The sequence below is a fragment of the Tenrec ecaudatus genome, chromosome 18 (genome assembly GCF_050624435.1).
Source record: "Tenrec ecaudatus isolate mTenEca1 chromosome 18, mTenEca1.hap1, whole genome shotgun sequence".
Lineage (NCBI taxonomy): Eukaryota > Metazoa > Chordata > Mammalia > Afrosoricida > Tenrecidae > Tenrec > Tenrec ecaudatus.
The window spans coordinates 2,032,208-2,052,246 of NC_134547.1; the positions used below are offsets into that span (position 1 = coordinate 2,032,208).

General features: G+C 51.5%; 1 protein-coding gene across 1 annotated transcript in view; it reads left to right on the forward strand.

The window, feature by feature from the left end:
* The first annotated feature begins 11,143 nt into the window (after positions 1 to 11,143).
* LOC142432574 (uncharacterized) overlaps positions 11,144 to 20,039 on the forward strand; it is a 30,430-nt gene continuing 21,534 nt past the window's right edge. Inside the window, exons 1-3 of the mRNA XM_075537800.1 lie at positions 11,144 to 11,159; positions 18,281 to 18,449; positions 19,859 to 19,955. Coding sequence (XP_075393915.1) covers positions 11,144 to 11,159; positions 18,281 to 18,449; positions 19,859 to 19,955 — 282 coding nt within the window. The remainder of the gene's footprint in view (positions 11,160 to 18,280; positions 18,450 to 19,858; positions 19,956 to 20,039) is intronic.

Below are 20,039 nucleotides of genomic sequence, written 5' to 3' on the forward strand. Positions count from 1 at the left end.
GACCGAGTGCCTTCCAGTCAATTCCAACCCAAAGTGGAATCCCCTCTCTTAGGACAGAGCAGAACTGCCCTCGTCAGGTTTCCCAGGCAGTCAATCTTTGGTTCCAGTTCTATTGGCTCTTCACCCACACATCAGACAATTCAATAGTTCAGTCATATCAAGAAGAGTTGTACAATTATTACCACCATGGTCGATTTTAAAATGATTTCTTGTACTCCTTTTTATTCATGTAATCTTTCGGCTGTAAACCTTGACGGAAGCAGACTTACCACACCATCCTCCCTTTGAGAGGCTGGTGGGATAGAACCACCCACCTTTCAGTCAGCAGCCAGGTTCCTCTGTTGACATCCCAGAGGTCATGGGCTGACACACAGTAGGTGCTCCATACGGAGACACACCCACAGGCAGCAGTGGACACAGACACACACCCTTAACAACAACAGCCAGCTGTTGGTTCAAGTTGATTTTCACTCCTGCTGCCCGTGTGCATGTCAGAGAAGACCTGTGCCCCCGGGGGTTGGCAGACACTGACCTTTTTTAAAGGACACGCCCAGGCTCTTCTTCCCAGCCACCTCCGGATGGACTCAAACTTCCAGCCTTACAGCTAAATAGCCTCGTGTGTTAACTATCCACCCAGGGGACTCCATCAGGCACTCTGTTGTTGGTGTGTCTATCCAGCCATGGCAATGGCATGTTAGGTGTGGTCCAGTCACTTCCAACTCCAATGACATCCGTCTTACTCATGTGACAGAGGGGACCCATCCCAGAGGCTTTCCTAGGCTGATGATGATGGGAGCAGAGAGCCAAGGTTGGCTTTTGATTTTTCCTCATGAGGGGATTGGTGGGTTCGACCTGCCTACCTACCTGATCTTTCGGTAGCAGCAGCTACCAAACCAAGCACCGTCCGTGCACAGCTGTGGCACCACTCAAAAGCAAGCCACCAAACTTGCTGCCCTTGAACCTGCTCCAACTCATAACGACCCCCAGGACAGAGAAGGACGGCCCCTGTGGGCTTCCAAGACTGTAACTCTTTACAGGAGTAGAAAGCCTCGTCTTTCTCCCTTGGCTGGTGGTTTTGAACTGCTGGCCTTGCAAATAGCAGCCCACTATGTCACCAGGGCTCCTAGGACACCACTCAAACTCACTGCCGCCAAGTAGATTCCAGCTCATAGCAACCCTACAGGACAGGGCAGAACTGCCCCTGTGGGTTTCCAAGGCTGTACCTCTTTATGGGGGCAGAAATCCTCATCATTCTCCCATGAAGCAGCAGCCACTTTCAAAATGCTGACCTTGATCTTAGCATCCCAATGTCAGAGTAACCTTCTGGACCTCCAGGGACCCTTTCCCATCCATTTCTAATTCCAGGTGGAGGTGCTGTTGTTTCCCCACAACAGCATTCCAAAAGACCCCTTGATTTAAAGGGTGGTCAGACTTCCCAAGTAAGCTTTCCTGGTAGGTATACACCTTAACTCTAGAAAGGCAAGGTAGCAAAATTTGGCTTAAACAATCTTCCTTTATAAACCAAGGTATGTAACATATTAGCACTGCCCTAGTGTCGTCTTCATAATCCTGATCCATGATTCCAGGAACCATCTGAATACCTTAACAATTTAGCTTGGACCTTCTTAATAAACATCCTACAGTTCTTTCAGGTAGTGGACCCCAAGTACTGTTCTTAATAATCTCGGGTTTCATTCCAGTTTGGGGATTTACCTCATAACTGAATAACTCTAGTATCAATTTGAAGTCCTCCAGTACTTAGATTAAATTTCCCTGGTAAGAGCTGTATTGTTCTTTCAAGCAGGGGCTCCTGTTTCTTGTTATCAACAGGCCACTGTGGGGGCTTCTGAGCCTTTTCTTGGTTCGTCAAACTTACCGTGGCAGGAACTGTGGGCTTTTGCAAGTTGGGCCAAGTCTGTTTTGCTGTGAGGCTGGGTGATTGATACCTGCAATAAATGTCAAGGCCGGTGACTCTGACAGCCCGGTGCATCCTCCACTAGTCCACCAGGGCTCCTGCAGCATCCGTCTGAGCCGGGCTGACTAATTCAAGGGCAGTGAGCACGGCCTGGGAGCCCTAGTGGAATAGTGGTTCCACATTGGGCTGCTCCACAGGTGAGCGGTTTGAAACCACCAGTCACTCCGAGAGAAAGAGGAGGCCACTGGGCCTCCTTTGTCAGGTTCTTTGATCCAAAACAAACACCCTGCCATCAAGTTGGCTCAAGTTCATTATAAGCCCCCAGAGGACAGAGCAGAACTGTCTCCGGGTGCCGCTTAGCTAAGGAGGTGGTCTTGGCCAGGAGCAGCCTGCCACAGCTTCCTCGCGAGCAGCAGCTGGTGGATTTGAACCACTGGCCTGTGCTTAGCAGCTGAGCTCTTCACCACTGCACCCCCAGGGTTTTCTCCCCACACCCCCAAAGATCACAGTCTACCACATCCTACAGGGCTATTCCACTGACGCATATCAGGTGGCTATGGTTTGGAATTCACTCTGGGACACACGATCCGGTCCTATTTACAAAAGCCAGTCACCAAGTCTCCTCCGTGTCCTCCTATTGCTGGGTGGGTCCCAACTGCCAACTTGCAGTTACAAGCGAAGCGCCAAGGGCTCCTGTCACCAAGAGCCCTCCTGACAACCAGGGCAGCCTCTACCAACAATAAGGCTGTTAGGTGCCAGTGGGGCCGGTCTCAGCCCATAGCAACTCTGAGCACCATCATTGTCACTTCTGAGCCAATTGCCGCCGTCCTGGGGTCAGTCCCTCTCTCTGAGAGTCTTCCTCAACACCCCCCCACCCCACCCCACCCCACCCCCCACACACACTCTACCAAGCCTGATGTACCGGGCAGTTGCCTGGAGCGCTTCCTCCGGTCAGGCACTGCTGACTGCTGAGCGCTCTCGTTTCCATCCTGGGCACCACTATCCCCCAGAAATAATGCTTGTCTCTCCGCGCCCAGAGGAGGCGAGGCGAGGCGGGGCGCCCCACCTGGGACTCCTAACCGCTACCTGTAGGGTAGGCACACGGGCCGGCCAGACACACGCACAGCCCTATGGGGGCGACGCGCCTGGGCAGTTGGACACGCAGGGGCTGCAGCGTGCGGACACACGCGCGCGCGCACGTGCACACAGACCCACGAAGGTGCGACAGCGCGCACACGGATTCTCCACGCAGGCAGCGCGCCCCATCCCCGCGGAAATCCACCTGCGACCCACAGACCCTCCCTCGGAGACCGCAGCCGGGTCGTCTCCCAAAGGATGGGATTTGAGACCCCCTCCCCAGCCCTCAACCCCCATCTTAGGAGCGACTCTATCCCCCCCAACCCCCCGCCCCCCGTCAACCCCAGACACGCCCGCCCGCACCCTCACAGGCACTTACACACTCCCGTGTGCGCCCCCTTTCCCTCCGAGTCCCCACCCACTCCCCCTCTCCGCCCCTTCCCCCTCGGGGGTCCCTCCAAAAACTCACCCTCCCTAGTTGGACCCGCTAGGCACTGCAGAGCCGCGCCGCAGCGAGAGCAACTGCGCAGACGCAGAGGCTGAGGGCGGGGTGGGGAGGAGGTGGGGGCCGCAGAGGGTGGGCCGCCCGCTCCTCTGCTCCTCTCTCCGCAGACCCTGAGGATCCAGCCAGCGCCTGTAGGGCTGGCAGGGGTGACTGAGGAGCCACGCCCTCCGCGTTGCTTGTGGGGACCTGGAGCAATGAACAAACCAACGAACCAGTGCGACCCTGCTCTGAGGGTCGCCTACGTGGGGTGTGCTGTCCACCCCTTGTTGACGGGCATGTAGCTTATGTCCCCATTCTCTGCAGCAGACGCCACCGCGGGCGAGTCTCTGCTCTAAAATCCTGGGGAAGAGGGCAGGAGGGAGAGGAAGTAGCTGGACTGGGCGTGTCGGCCTCCCCATCCGAGAGGGGTCGCGGTGTGAGGGGTGGGACCCCTAATGCTAGCCCGCCTGAGGTCAGAATCCGGCTTTGCCATTTGCCGTCAATGTATCTTCCCAGGATCGCTTATGAGCTCTGTGCCTCAGTTTCCCAACACGGGACTCACGGTGACCAGCTCCCATGATGGGCGGCGGAGTGTGGGGCTGGCGCTCAGTTAAGCTCGCGAAGAAGCCCAAGTTTGGCAGCTGTGTGGCAGCAGACCACCACGCCTGCCTCCGCAGGCACCTCTGCCTCCGCAGACATGGTGGTCTGCTTGGGAAAGCTCATGGGGTCGTCATGAGTCTGGAGAGCCAACTAAGAACCAAGCGAGCACTAACTAGCTGCTGCTGTATTGTTAGCATCCACAGGAGAATTCAGATCCCACAACCCCGCAGCCAACACGTTGACTCAAGTGGGGTGAGTGTCCACGACTAGCCGTGCATAGGCTGTGGGCCGTGGCCTGATGGTCACTCATGAGGGATCCACCCGCTGCAGTTCAGTCGATTCAGACTCGAAGCAACCCTGCAGGACACGGTGGGGTTTCCTCCATAGGTCTTGAGAGACAGAGCCTTCAGAGAAGCAGGCAGCCTCATCTTGCCCCCAAGAAGCAGCTGGTGGGTTGGAACTGAACCTCGTGGTTATTAGCGCACTATTAGTGCACTGCGCCACCTTCCCATTCTGTAAGCTTGCCTAAGACTAATATGCCGGCAGTGTCTGGATCCTTTAGAAATTGGGTGTGTGTGTGGGGGGGGGGGGGGCGATCTGCTTACAAAATAAACAACAAACAAACAAGCACAGCCAAACATCATGGTCATTGAGTTGGTTCTGATGTATGGCAGCCCACCCCAGGGTGGGGGGTAGAGGGTTTACAGAGTGGAACTGCTCAGTAGAGTTTATTTTAACTCAACGTTAGGATGAGGTCATAAGAAATTGCCCTGTGGTGGTGAGAAATACCAAAGGGATATGTCCACAGTGTCCCCACGTCTCAGGATACGGACATTGACATAGTCGCTAAAGAGAATATTTCCACCACCGCAAGAATCCTTCATGTGTACATTTACAGTTACAGCTAGGCTCTCCCACCCCCCACCCACAAAGTACACACACACACACACACACATCTAAATCTGCATCTATGTCTATATGCAATTGTACTAAATACATAGGGTCACCTTGGCTGTTATCTCTATGGGAGCAGACCACAACGTTTGGTTTTTGTCTTGTTTTTCTCCCATGAGATGCTGCTCAGGGATTCAACTCGTGAAATTTTAAGTTACTTGCTGCTGTTGTTAGGTGTGCCGGTGTCAATGCTGACGCCTAGTGACCGCATAGGGTCATAGAACAGCCCCCACATAGGGGTTTCTAAACATATCTTTACAGGAAGAAGACTGGGAGGCACTATGACTAAGGCCAAGAAGTCGGTGGTTCGACTCCACCAGCCACTCCACCAGAGGTAAGGCCCATGTCTGCCCCTCTGGAGATTAAAGCTCAGGAAGCCCCAAAGGGAACATTCTATTCTGTCCTACAGAGTTGCTACGAGAATGAGTCAACTGGATGGCAATGGGTTTTGTTTGTTTTTGTACTGATCTAAAAGGTTGGCGGTTCGAATCCACCCAGATAATCATGTGGAAATCCTACAGGGGATAGCTATACTCTGTCCTACAGGGTCGCTGTGGGTCGCAGTGGACTAGCGGGCTTACAAGGAACAACAAGCTTTCTTATCAGTGCAGGTCGCCAGGTCTAGAGGAGTTCAAAGCGCCAGAATGTGTTAGCAATCCAGCCCTTAACCGTGGGATTAGTAGCCAATTACAAACCGTGTGCGTCACCTCAAAGATCAAAATCATACAGCTATCAAGTCTATTCTGATTCAAAGCGAACCCACAGGACCGACGTGAACTGCCCCTGTGGGTTTCCTAGACTGCAAGTCTTGACGAGAGTAGAGAGCCACCTCTTTATCCAGCGGGGCAGCCGGCGGTGTGGATCTGCGGATTTCGCGGTTAGCAGCCCAAAATGTAACTCACTTCTGACGCATAATTGACTCTCCAGGGCAGAGTAAGACTGTCCCCCCAGGTTTCTGAGACTGTACGTCTTTACGGGAGTGGAATGCCTCCTCTTTCTCTCGCGGAGCGGCTGGTGGTTTCGAACAGCCGACAGCCCAAAGGATAACCCCCAAACACCACGAGGGCTCCCTTCTGGGGACCCTGGGCCAACTTGAAGGAGCCCACGAACGGAGCGGCCTCAGGCTGTGGCGCTGTCCGCGGTGCTGAACGCATCTGCCTGGTGCTGTCCGCGGTGCTGAATTCCTTTAGCGTGGTGCTGAATATTGGATAGCAGGACAGAACAGCTGGAGAGGGCTTTTTTGTGCCCTCGGTACCCCATACCCCAAGAACCTATCCGCCTGGGGAAAGCCCGGCTGTCTGTTGCCTGGATACGAAGCTCTCTGAGCTGTGGGTTGCGTGAGATGAAAGCAGATCAAGAGAAAAACCGCTGTGTCATTCGACTTTTTGGCCAGCAGGGTTTGACTGCCCCAGCTCGAATACTGAACACGGAGTATCCCAACTGTTGGAGGGGCGGGGGTGGGGTGTCAAATGTCTAAGGCAATAGACAAGTGGCCTGGAGTCTTGGATTAGGAAAAGTACATTCTGACTCAAGATTCGTCGGTGGAGCTCTATCTTCACTAGTGGTGGTGACCCTCTGCCTCCTCCTCCTTTTCCTCCTCCTCTTCCTCCTCTTCCTCTTCCCCTTTCTCCGCCTCCTGCTGTTGCTCATAATTCTCCTGGTGTGTCGTTTCATTTTCATTTATTTTTTATTGTTGTTACACTCTAGCGTTTTCTTTGTTTTAACTTTTTACTGCGATTTGATTAGAAAGTTTGCAGGTCAGATTGGTTTCCTGGGTTCCCATTTGACAACTCACACACATTTTTCTTCCATGATACTGATGCCAAAGAGTTTTCAAGGGCAAGTTTTTAGAAAGTAGATCGCCAGGCCTTTCTTCCAAGGTGCATCAGGGTGGATTTGAACCTCTAACTTTCCAATCAGCTGCCAAACTTAGTCACTCTTTGCCCCACCCGGGACTCCCCAGTGGTAAGAATTATATAGGTACTTGAGAGTTATTGATAAGGACCTTACTTTTATACTGAGAGGTGGAGGTCATAAAGAGAGAACAAAAACACAAACTCACTGGTATAGAGTCAGTTCTGACTCATAGCGACCCTATAAGACAGAATAGGACTTCCCAAGAGTTACTGAGACTTTAACTCTTTATGGGAATAGAAAGATTCATCTTTATCCCCCAGAGCAGCTGGGGGTTTCAAACTGCTGACCTTGTGGTTAGCCAGTTCAACATGTAACACAGGACCCCACCAGGGCTCCATGGAAAATAGTACTGAAGAGTTGTACAGATAGAGAACGCCTGTGTGTTATGCTCAGTTGGATGTAAAAAGTCCAGAGTGTGGCATTCTTTAAACGACTGGAGGTCTCCAGCACAAGGTCCTGTGCACCAAGCCAGGACCTGTCCCAGGTAGGTAAGGACCATCCCACAAACAGGCATATGTACGCCCTTCCTTTCAGCAGCTGCCAAGAATCCATCACATTGTAAGGATGCATACCATCTCTGTAGTCATTGCCCAAAGGGGAAACTAAATGTGCTTCCCAGTTAGTGACTGTTTGGGGGAGCATGCGGCGCCTTCAGACTCAGTCACAAATTACATGTGGCACAGCCAGAATCTGACCCAGCATCATCTGTCCCCAAAGACCTTTGTTTTACTAATACCCATCGCTATCAAGTAGATTCCGACTCGTAGTGATCCTACAGGTCATGGTAGACATGCCCATGGGGTGCCCCAAGGCAGCAAGCTTTACATAAGTCCACTGCTACATCTTTCTCACATGGAGCAGCTGATGACTTCAGACTGCTGACTTGTCTTTGTGGTTAGCAGCCTGGTGCTTAAAACACTGTGCCATGAGGGCTCCTTCTTGTTTCCCTGCTATTGAAAAGACTTCCATTTACAATGAAGGAGTCTGTTGTTGTTTTTAAAGATGATTGAAGTAGGAACACTTACCAAATGCTCGGAATCTTAATGTGACTGGGGGCGGGGGGGGGGTAATTCCTGGAGACTGTGAGTGGTCCAATCTGCTTAAAAATAAAATAACTGCTTAAAATTAAAATAATGACTCTGTTGCCTGTCCCAGCCCCCAGGACTAGAACAGAGCCGACATCCAAAAGACAGAATCAGGACGGAGTACAGTTGACTGATGGCTTCTTGCATTCTCACAACCCCACTGGCAAGTCAGTCCGTCCTATGATCGTCCTCATTTTAAAGAATGAAATAGGGCTGTGTGGCGGTCAGGCAGGGGACAGAGTGGCCAGGCCTGCTCTCGGAGAGCTCAGCTCGGCTGTGCAAGCCTAGACCTGAAGAATGCACAGAAGACGCAGTGGATCATGTCAGAAATAGAACGGCATCCCAGTAACTCAGCGACGGCTGCCTGGAGTTTGGGGTCAGGCCTACTGGGAGGTGGAGCACATGCAAGCCCTGTGCCAGGCCCTGGATAGAGTTGAGTGGGCCAGCTCTAGGACCTTTCTCCAAGAGAATGAACCGTGTATAAAGTAGACCACACATGACTTCGTAACCACCGTAAGCGACTCTTTTTCCCCCTGGGGTGTTGTGGAGTGGATTGAGTCTGTCTGGGACACCCTGCCACAGCAGATGGAGAGCTGTTGCCACTTGGGGGACAGAATGTGCTAGTTTGTGGACCTTAGTTTGCTCATGACTGGAGGGCTGATGCCAAGGGATGGCAGCACCCGGTGCAGTTTACTGAAAAGAGCTGCTGTTCGGGCCCTGGGAGGACAGCGGAATGCTGTCTTTGGAATTCATCTCCGTGGGTTCAAAACTCTTCATTGACATCAGACTTACTGCTTCCCGGCGCTGCAGGGAATGGATTTGGTTGGGAAGGCTGCTTTGGACTTTGGATTTTCAATCCAAATGTTACCCTGCAGACTGGAAGTGATGGGTCAACTGTGTTAGAAGAATCTATTTTGACCTTGCTTTGTGTATACAACATAATCATGACTAACTCATTAAAATAAATAAATAAATAAAAATAGAGTTTGGTGGGTGCAGTCAGAAAGATTTGGGGATGGTCACGCTGCTGCTTAGGAAAGGAGAAAGGTGGAAAACCAGAGTGTAGTCTGACACAGTGATATGAAGGGAAGTCAAAAGGTATTGCTACCGGGGATCTAGTTCATACATACATGGGTTTATCCCTGCCCCTTCCCAAGATATACCTTTGAAGATGTCTCTGAAATCTGGGGATGGTTGAGGACAACTTCTCTCAGCTGTACACTTGTCATACACCTTTCTTCCACTAACCACCACCCACTACCATGGAGGCAACTTTCACTCAGTGACCCTGTAGGACACAGTGGTACTGCTCCTCTGGGCTTCCAAGCTTCTGTGTGTCTAGAGCTCTTATCTGTACCAGTGTACATGCTCCAGTCCAGCTGGATTTGTAAGGTAGAACTGGGGTCATGATTGTGGTGGGGGGAGGAAGCATTAAAGAACTAGAAGCCTGCAGATCTTCCTAGGAGTAGAAAGCCTCATCTTTCTCCCATGGAGCAGGCGCTGGTTTCAAACTGTTGACCTGGTGGTTAGCAGCCCAACGTGTAACCACGACACCAGGGCTCCTTCTCATCTCCTTACAACCAAAACCAAGCTCAATGCCCTCTAGTGGATTCCGACTCACAGTGACCCTACAAGACAGGGTAGAACTGCCCCTGTGGGATTCCAAGGTGGTAACATCACAGAAGGAGACAGTGTCATCTTTCTTAGGGTGCCTTTAAAAGGGGGCTCCCTCCAAACCATGGCTTCTGTGGGGATCTGCTGGGTCAGTTGAATTCAAGGTAGAGAGGTCGGCTCAGAATGTGTCGACAGCTTTGGGGGGAAACTCCAAAAGGAATTCCTTAACACATTTTCTTGAAAGACACAAGACACTCACAAGGTGCTTCTTAAGAAAGAATTCTCCAAAAATGGAGAACTGAATTGGTGAGGAAGAAAGCAGAAAATGTATGCAGAGAAATTTCTGTTTTTAACATCGTGAGAATGCACCTGCTCCTGCTTCAAGAGTGGGAGGGCAGTCCACAGGAATGTAATTAGGAAACCTCCCCCCACATCTTACATCTCTGACCCTGTCCCCTTCGGATGTCTTTCTGTTTCCCCAAACTCAAAGCACATTGCAAAGGAGCACGAATGCTTATGGTTATGCCCCTGCCATTGTTTAGATGTGGTGTACACAGAAAAGTGCAGAGGCCTTCAGCGACGGACAGGTTAGCAGGACAGACACGCGACCTGCAGACATGAGCAGACTGAGATGGAGGACAGAGCCTGAAACCACAGCTTCCCGTGGATATGTTTCTGTGTAACAAAGATGTCTGCGGGCAGGAACTTTTTACCTACTCTCACCGGAAACCCCAACAACGTGCCAGTACATAGATCTGCAGCATGCAACAATAGCTTTGTGATTTTATATTTTAAGAAACATTTCTATGTGCAATATTTATTTTTGTCTACCCACCCCAATGAAAACCCAAAACGATGCCAGGTCTTTTCTATAATCGTGTCCATGATAGCTTGTCCAATTAAAACATGACATGTCGTTCATGGGGGAAAACGCCCAGAAGTTGACCCCATTCAGTAAATTTACATGTGCATGTTGGGTCTATCGCATTTCTTCCTGGCGAGGTGGAGCTAGGCACTTGACAGATTCAGATTCGCTCGTGCGGAGAAGAGCCACACAGTTGAAAGGAAAGCAATGTGGGAGTTCTGCTCTGTCTGATAGGGTCTCCCGGAGTCAGATTTGACCAGAAGGGTTGATTACAAGGAGCTTCTGTAAACGGAAGCTACACAGCCCCTGGAGCAGTATGATTCCAAACCCAGACATGAACATTACATTTGACGGGAGGGGCGGAGTCAAGGGGAGCTGATATGAAGGCATTCAAGGAGGAAGACAATGTTTAGAAACTGACTGGGGCAGCCATTGGACAGTACTGCTTGATGGGGTTGAACAGCAAAATGGTAGGATTTCTCTATTTGCTTCCAATAAATGGGGTTGTTTTTTTGGTGGGTGGAGGAAAGAAATGAGAAAGAAAGCCAGTGGCTTTAACAAAGGCATTGTTAAAGAACAGCGAGGAGAGCGTAAAGCTTCGCGGGGACGGATCCTGGATGGATGTGGCGGGCATGGCACTGAGTGGAGGTAGGTAGCCCATCACTAAATGACAGTACTGTATGAGACCACTGTTACAAAAGGGGGCAGATCAAGATATAGGGTTTATACCCAAAGAAGCCAATTTTGGAGGCTACCAGAAGTGAAAGGGGGGAGCTGGGGAAGCAATCGGCTCAGGGGTAGGCAGGTGCTAACTGAAGTGTAGGAAGAAGAGCAAAAGGTGGTGGGGGAGTAGTATAGAGCAAGCTATTGGGAGGTTTAAGAGGGTGTTTTAAGTTGTTGGATACAAAAAACAGCGAGGGTCTGAAATACAACACCACCACCACCACCCCCACCACTACCACCTAATTTACAATAAAAAGTTTTGAAAAATCCAAAGTGTTGAATGGTGCTGCATTCTATCCGATCAAAGACATTGGCCCTTATGTGACCCATCCACGCTGGAAGTACTCACATGCTGGTGAAATCACAAGTGCACCTGAGCGCCCCTGAAACTTGACTCAGCAGTGTGCTCATGACAGCTTCATCCGTGGCCAGAGTGGGTTTGTCAGGGTGAGCAATTGCTAGACTTGGGTGTTGCTGCGATGGGCTGGGTGGCGTGATAGCAGTGCAGATGGGTATCAGTTGCTCACTATGAGTGTGCCACCAGGACCATTGAATAAGCTGCGATGGTTACATGTATGGGTTGGTGGTGTCAGCAAAAGGAGCCCAGGGCTGCCTCGCACCCACCCACCAGCTGCTCCCATCCACAAAGATAGTGCCCGGGCTCCTGTGAAGGTTACAGTCTTAGAAACCCAATGGCCCCATTGTGCTCTTCTCAGTGGGGTTTCCCTGAATCAGAGTCCACTAGACTACACAGGATAACAAAGGACCCGCCAGCCGCACTCTGGAGATAAGGGGGAGGAGGTGGGGACCCCACACGCTCCCTAGATATCTGCATACATTACACCACTTCCTATAGTGATGTACAGGGATGCAAATGCAGCGATGAGCCCCTCCTGCCCCCCGCAGCGACCACACTCACCTCTGGACCAGGGTCTGGGGTGTGGGTAGCGCAGCCATCGGGAACTCCTGCTTTACCAAGATGGGTTGACCTTTGATAAAGAAAATGTGCCTGCTGACTAATTGACAGGGAGTCAAGCAAAATAATGAAAACGGTGATGATGACGGTAACAAAAAAGGACCCGGTGAAGGGAAGTCCCGCTCCGAGGACTGGGGACGAGGTGGCCCTGCTCACCCTCGGTTCCCAGTGTCTGGCACAAAGCATGCATCCTCTGCAAGTGATGAAACCAGTCCTCCCAGCTCGCAGCAGCCACAGAGTGGGGCTTCCAAAGGCTTGCCCAGCACCAAGAAGCACCCCTCCCATCCCTCACCTCACCCCCCACCCAAGACTTGTACATTCCCCAGGGAAGTGAGCGGGGTGGGATGGGGTGGGGGACATCCTGTCAATGTGCCCCCCCAACCCCCGGAATCCCTGCAGGAACCTTCATCTCCGAAAGAACCTCCCTAATCCATCCTTTTCAAGGACCCCGCCCCTCTTTTCTCACCATCCTGGAGAGAGGGCTGGTTGCTATGGAAACCCACATCTCTGATCTGGACCACCTGCGACAGGAAACACAGACCCTTGTTATTTGATTTCTTGGCTCACTGGCTCTCGGTCTCAGAGGAGGCGTGTGTGTGTGTGTGTGTGTGTGTGTGTGTGTGTGTGTGTGTGTGAAAGAGAGAGACAGAGACAGAGAGACAATGCATGCAACATTCTTTGAAAGCGAACTGAGTACTTAGAACAGGGGCACTTGAGGACGCAAGAATGACTTGTCCTCAGATATTTTCTCTCATGCTTTCTGAGTTTGCATCAAATAATGTTTGATGTCCATTTAGTTCATCTTTTAGATCAATGTTTCTTAATGAATATTTTGTGTGTCGTTTTATATATTCTATATCCATTCAATGCGTGTGACTTTCTTTTAAAGAATGGAGGTGAAATGAGGATTATTTTGGAAAAAGAATTGGCTATGATGTTGATGTGAGCTAGACGTCCGCCTGAAGCTCACCTGACAAGATCCAGGTCGTACGTCCCTGTGTTTGTTAGAAATCACGCCGTCATGGTGATAGGTGCAGGGGAGCGGTGTGTTCATCTCTGCACCTTGCTGTAGGCTGAGCTCTTTTGTCTTCTTTCCCTTGATTGTCGTGAAAACAACCACAGGCAAACACACGCCAGCTCAGCCACCTCCGCCTGTATCATGCAATCACGTGGATTATACTCTTGAAGAGACTGCCCTCTCCATCTCCTCTTCCAAACCTTTCCACGAGGCTGAATAAGCACTTCCAAAGCCCTGAGCAAAGACTTCCCCTCTGCTGCCTCCTTTTCCTGAGAAAGAGAGCAGGACTTGAAGCGCCTGCTGATGAGACCAAAGACTCTAACTCTCAGTGCTGATTGCTCTTCAGCATCAAGAACACAACCCCCTGCAACGGCGTCAGGAAGACACAGCCTGATGAACAAGGACAATATTGAAGCCGTCGGGGATTTCATTTGACCTGGACCCACAGTCAATGTGCATGGTAGCAGTGGTCAAGAAACCAAGTGACGTCTTGCACTGAGAAAATCTGCCACAAAGGACTTCTCTTTAGACCTTGAAGAGCAAAGACACCACTTGAAGGACTAACGTCCACCTGACACCCCCCATCCCCACTACGGCCTTTGTCATCACCTGATACACGGGAGAAAACCAGGCCACAAATCAGGATGATCAAGGAAGCAGTAGCGCCTTCGCCTCGTGGTCTTCGCCAAGAACATGCACTATGCTGGAGATCACTGAGGCATGCACAAAGGTGTCTTGCAAGAAGTACATCACGAAGGCACCTTGTGAGGACGGCTAGAGGTCGTCTTCTGTGCTTTGGACAGGTTATCAGCAGGGACCAGTCCCTGGAAAAGGGCATCGTGCTTAGTGACGGAGAAGGTCACAGAAAAAGAGGGAGACCCCAACAAAAGACATTGGCGGTGCAGGGGGCTGCAACAATGGGCTCAAACCCAGGAGAGACTGTGAGGATGGGTAGGACTGGGTAGTGTTTGCAGTCCATCGTTCCATGACATTGCTGAGTCGGTGGTCTGAAACCCCAAAACCCCTTTCCTGGTAACCACTGGTTGTGTTCAGTGGGTACAGAGTTGCTTAAGGAGACCTGGTGGCAGAACTGTTAGGTGCTGCTAATGGAAGGTCAGCAGTTCGAATCCACCTCCTGGCTCCTTGGGAGAAAGACCTGGAGGTCGGCTCCCATAAAGATCACAGCCTAGAAAAACTCGACTCTGTCTTGGGGTGACGGTGAGAAGGTTGTCACGAGTCCAAAGTCATCCCCAAGGACCCCAAAACAGCAGGCATCAGGTAAGGACTTTTCTTCACTCTCAGAACACTCTCCCCCACCCACCAAGGGAGTCAGAGAAGAAAAACTGCCTCTGGCTCCTTCCTGACCCAAATCTCTCTGCACCCTCCCAGCCCCGCCTGGCCGCTCCTCCTCCACTGGAGTCAGCAGTGAGACACATCATCGCCTTCACACCTTCACCTTCCCTCCCTCTCCCTTCCTTCCACCTCTCCGCCCCTGCACAGGGCAGGTGATGGCCTTTAAACAGAGTCTGCAACCTGGGGCAGCTCATCTAAAAAAAGAAAAGTTTGGGCAGAAGGAACCATTTCCCTGAGAATTGTCATGCCCTGGGGAGGGAAGAGACTTCAAGAAGTTCTTGGGGGAGGGAGGGGTGCGGGGGAAGGGCAATGGCATTGAAAGGTGATGACATCTTCCCAGAAACTTTAGGAAGCCTTCTTCGAGTTCCTTGGCCGAGTCTGTATCCACCCTGCCGGATCAAGGGTGCTCTGGTGGCAGTGGTTAAGTGCCAGGCTGCTCAGCCAAAGGTCAGAAGTTCGAATCCCCCAGGGCTCCTTGGGAGAATGATGTGACAGATGGCTTCGGGGTAGAATGGTAGCCCATAAAAACCCTGTGGGGTGGTTGGGCTAGGAGTCAGAACTGACTTTACTACCACAAGTTTGGTGATCTACTGAGCCTCGTGATGCTGTTGGGATTGAAATTACAATGGAATGAATTATTGTTGCGGGTTCAAATAAGTGACAGCCACGATCATGTCTGAGAATTTAGAAGAGTCTTTATTCAACTACCTTGGTTTCCAAGAAACTAAAGACGTTTCCCTTCATAGCAGCCCTGAGTGCACTTCTCAGTCCATCTTTAAGGCCAAAAAACTCATTTGTCACCTGTCTGGGGTGCATGCAAGCGTGAATAGAAGCAGAAAGCAAAATTAATGCATCAATTGTCACTTCTAGAAGAGTAAGCATGCATGACAAGGTACCTTCCTTATCATAAAATTAATTATGCCAACACTGATTATCACATACTGGTTACCATAACAAGATTATATTGTCACATCCTGGTGATCGTGACAAGATTAACTCCACCATTCAGATGACAACATCATAGGGAACAGTATAGAAAAATAATCAGAACAAACAATATGTTGAACACTAGTCAAAACTAATTGCAGGGTCCTGAGCCTGGGGACATGGGAGTACATGCTAAAATTAATCACCAGCAGAGACTTTTCTGTGAGGGGAGGGAGAACGGGCAGGTCAAATAGCAGTCAGCTTTCCGAGATGGGAGGGAGGGATGGGTAAGTCGCTTCGCAGCTAACAAAAACGGAGTTTCTTTTGCTAGTCTGCCTCATTATCATGGGCATCGTCCCTTCCAGGTGGTGCCACTGGTAAGTGCTTGGATGCTCATTGAAAGGTCGGTGGCTTGAACCCACCCCGTGACTCCTGGGAGGAAGACACCTGGCGTCAGTTTCTTTAAAGATTACAGCCTAAGAAACCCAATCAGGCAGTTCTCCTGTCACCTGGGGCCCCCAGGAGTCGTGAAAGACTCAGAGACAACTAAATGCAGCCGTGTGGCCGGCACTATGGTAAGAACACTATTGTTCATTGGACATCCCCTTACAGAAGGGCCACAAGGAAGAGACAGGTCAGTCAGGGTGCAGTAGAGCACCGATGAAACACACGGCTTTCCTCTAGCTCTTTAATGCCTAAGCACTGGGTGCTAACCATGAGGCCAAGGCTTCAAACCCACCAGCTGCTCGGTGGCAGAACGGGGAGGCTGTCTGGTTCCCCACAGTCATGACCCCAATTGTACACGGGTACAGATAAGAGTTGGAAACACAGGGAATCCAGGACAGATAAGGCCCTCAGGACCAATAATGGGAGGAGTCATACCAAAAGAGGAAGGGGAAAGTTGGGGGGAGAATGGGGGAACCAATCACAATGATCGACATATTATCTCCCCCACCCCAGAAAAGTGGGTGAAGGGAGACAGCAGTCAGTTTAAGACACACAAAAAATAATAATTTATAAATTATCAAGGGATCATGAAGAGGGTGGGGGAAGGGGGGAATGAGCTGATACCAAGTGCTCAAGTAGAAAGAAAATGTTTGGAAAATGATGATGGCAACAAATGTCCAAATGTGCTCGACACAATGGATGGCTGGATGGATTGCTTTAAGAGCTGTATGAGCCCCCAATAAAATGTTTTTTAAAAAAAATGTTATTGTATTACTTCATCTGATTTCCACAACAAAATCACAAATGTGTTGGGCTACTAACCCAAAGGGTGGCAGCGCAAGATCACCAGCAGCACCTCAGAAGAAATGCCTGGTGATTTACCTTTGAAAAATGAGCCACGGCCACACCGCTGGCCCAGTAGAGCAGAGTTCTACTGCACACAAAATAGGCGCAATTAACAACAGTCCCCGTTCAAACAATTTTATGTGAATTAACTCATTTAATCCGCATAACAATCTTATAGGGTACATTTTCTTTAAAAGAAAAACACCATAGGGTGGGTTTTCTTATTATCAATCCCCTTTTCACATGGAAAACAGACTCCGAAAAGGAACTCTGTGGCCCAAGGACACACAGCTAATTAAAGTCAAAGGATGGGATTTGAACTCAGACAACCGTGCCCCCGGGTCCATGCTTCCCACCCGTTCTGCTAAACCCACTCTGTTATTGTTCTCCACGGTATGAGGCATGGCCCTGGTGGCACTGTGAGTTAAGCACTGGGTGCTAACCATGAGACTAAGGCTTCAAACCCACCAGCTGCTCTGTGGTAGAAAGGGGGAGGCTGTCTGGTCCCCATAAAGATCTATACTCTCAGAAACCATAAGGTGCAATTCTGCTTTGTCCTATAGGATCACTGTGAGTCAGAATCGACTCCTTGATATTGGGTTTGGGTTTTACAGTACCAGCGTAAATTTTTAAAAGTATATATGTATATTTATATTTCTCTCAACATGTCCTCCCCCCAGGTCTCCATACTCTAGGTCATCTCTCTAGCTCTTCCCTGAAGAATCCTGCGTTCTTTGGCGAACCCCACGTTGGAACAGCAGCTCTGGCATCCTTCAGGAGGTCAAATCATCTTCCTTTCCACTGTTCTTTGAGTTTGGGGAGTAAAAAGGAGTCTGAAGGGGCAAGGGCAGGGCTGTAGAGCGGGTGGAGTGAGGTTTCCCTACACTTCTCTCATTGGCCAGCCCCTGCCACCCTGCGAGGAGGTGCAAAGGAGTGGTGGTCGTGATGCAAATATATATATATCCCAGATGCGACTTCCCTGTCTTTCCTCACGGAAACAATTCTTACCTTGCTTAGGATTTCTTCCAGATAAGCCCCTATGTCTCTTCTGGGTCTTTCCAGAAAATCTATCCAGATGACCTCTTCAGAATTCAAAACCAGCAGTTGCCCTAGCCTTCTGTGCGGACCTCTGCCTTGGATGGAAATGGTCCAGCAGAAGCCAGTTTTGATTGGACTATTGCTATTGCTTGTTCTTATTAGGGACCCTGAGGAGATGCTCACCGACCAGACAGACCCGTTCCCTGTCTTGTTTGGGAAAAACAAACCCACCCTGGCAGCAGGACTTTCTGATTTTGAGCCGGTGGGGCCGTTCCTTTTTTCCTCCATCGTTCTCATTTTCTTTTCCCCTTCCCTCTGCTCGACTTCTTCCCTTTCTCTTCCTCCCGCCTCTCTTCTGCTGCCTTCTCCGTCCCCTCCCCTGGTCCCTTCTGCCTCCCCTCGCCCCTCCCCTCACCCCTTCCGCGCCCCGCCCCTCTCCAGGCCGCCCCGCCCCTCTGCAGACCGCCCCGCCCCTCGCCGCCCCGCCCCTCTCCAGGCCGCCGCGCGCGCGGAGGAGTCTGGGAAGGCGGGCCCGCGGGGCGGCGTCCGCGCAGGCGCACGTCGCCGCTGCCCCGGCCCGAGCGCTTTCCAGGTGCCCCTCGGCGGCCGGGTGAGTGAGTGGGCCCAGCCCGCCGGGAGGCAGGGCGCCGGGTGCGAGGGCCCGCCGCGTCTGGGGCTGGGGTCCCGGGGCCGGCAGGCCACACCCCCGCTTCTCTGTGCCTCAGTTTCCTCGCCGTGCCTCGGTTTCTCCCCCCGCTCGGATTGAGTCCCACCCCACCCCCACGCCCGCGACGTGCTGGTCTCGTTTTCCAGGGGCCGGGGTGGGGGCGGGATGAAGGGAATCCTGCCCTGCTAGATGGCGGGACGCCGGCATGGGGGAGATCCGCTGAACCCCTGCCTCGCGGTGCCTCAGTTTCCCCACCTGTACAATGGGGACGCTGGACTGTGGCCTGCTGTCACCCCATCCCATCCTCACCACCACCACCAAATGCGAGCCAGCCAGCCGTGCCAGGGCTCCGACTCCTGGAGACCCGAGAAGGGCCGTGCTCCATATGGCTCCGAGGCCTTTCTGGAGCTGGCGCGCGGGGCTCCCCAACCCCCAGGTGCCTTTCAAAGGCTTTGAGTCACCAATCTCTCCGTTAGTAGTAGGGCGCTTCACCCTGTGCGCCAGCCGGGGCCCAGCCGGTGGAAGCAATTGTTTGTTACTGTCCGGGTAATACTAAATCATGGCCACACCGCGCCGGGAGTGCCGGGCACTGGGCGAAGTGCTCTGCTCACAGATGCCTAGCATCGACGACCCAGTGCCCTCCCGGTGCCCACGTACCCTGAACACGCTACCAGTGGAAAGAGGGCGGAAGCCTTCAGCCCAAGCCTGGGGCTTGTATCTGTGTGTGTGCAAGTGGGCATATGTGTGCATATGTCTCTGTGTGCGTGTATGTATGTACCTGGGTTCATGTCTGTCTATGCACATTGGTGTCTTTGTAAGTGTGTATGCATGTGTCTAAGTTCATGTCTATGTAGCTGTGTGTATTTCTGTCCGTATGTATGTCTCTGTATGTGTGCACGGGTACCTGTCTGTGCCTGAGTCTGTGACGATGTGAGTGTCAGTGTGTATATTGTCCGTATGTGTGTGTGCATGTGTGTAGCTGTGTTGGTGCTATGTGTGTGTGTTCCATGTGTCTATGTGCCTGTGTATATGGTCAGTGTGTGTATGTGTGTATCTGTCCCTGTGCTGTGTCTGAGTCTCAGGATGTGTGTGTTCTGTGTGCCTGTGTATATGGTCTGTGTGTACATGTGTGTGTATCTGTGCCTGTGTTATGTGTCTGAGTCTCAGGATGTGTGTGTGTTCTGTGTGCCTGCCTGTGTCTGTGTATATGTTGTCCGTGTGTGCATGTGTGTATATCTGTCCCTGTGCTGTGTGTCTGAGTCTGAGGGTGTGTCTACATGCCTGTGTATATGTGTCTATGGACCGAGGCCTGCTCTCTCCCAGACACTCATTCTCTCTCTCCCCTCCTGTAGCGTCAAAGCCCTCTGGATCCCACAGCCTGTCCGCCCAGCCCCTGGCCCTGTGGGCAGTGGAGAGATGGCCACCCAGTTGCTGCCCGAGGAGTCCCTGGTGAGTCAATGTTGTCCCCCACTCTCCTCCTCATGGTGGCCCAGGCTGCCCTCCACTGAACCCCTGTCCCCACAAGCTCCCTCC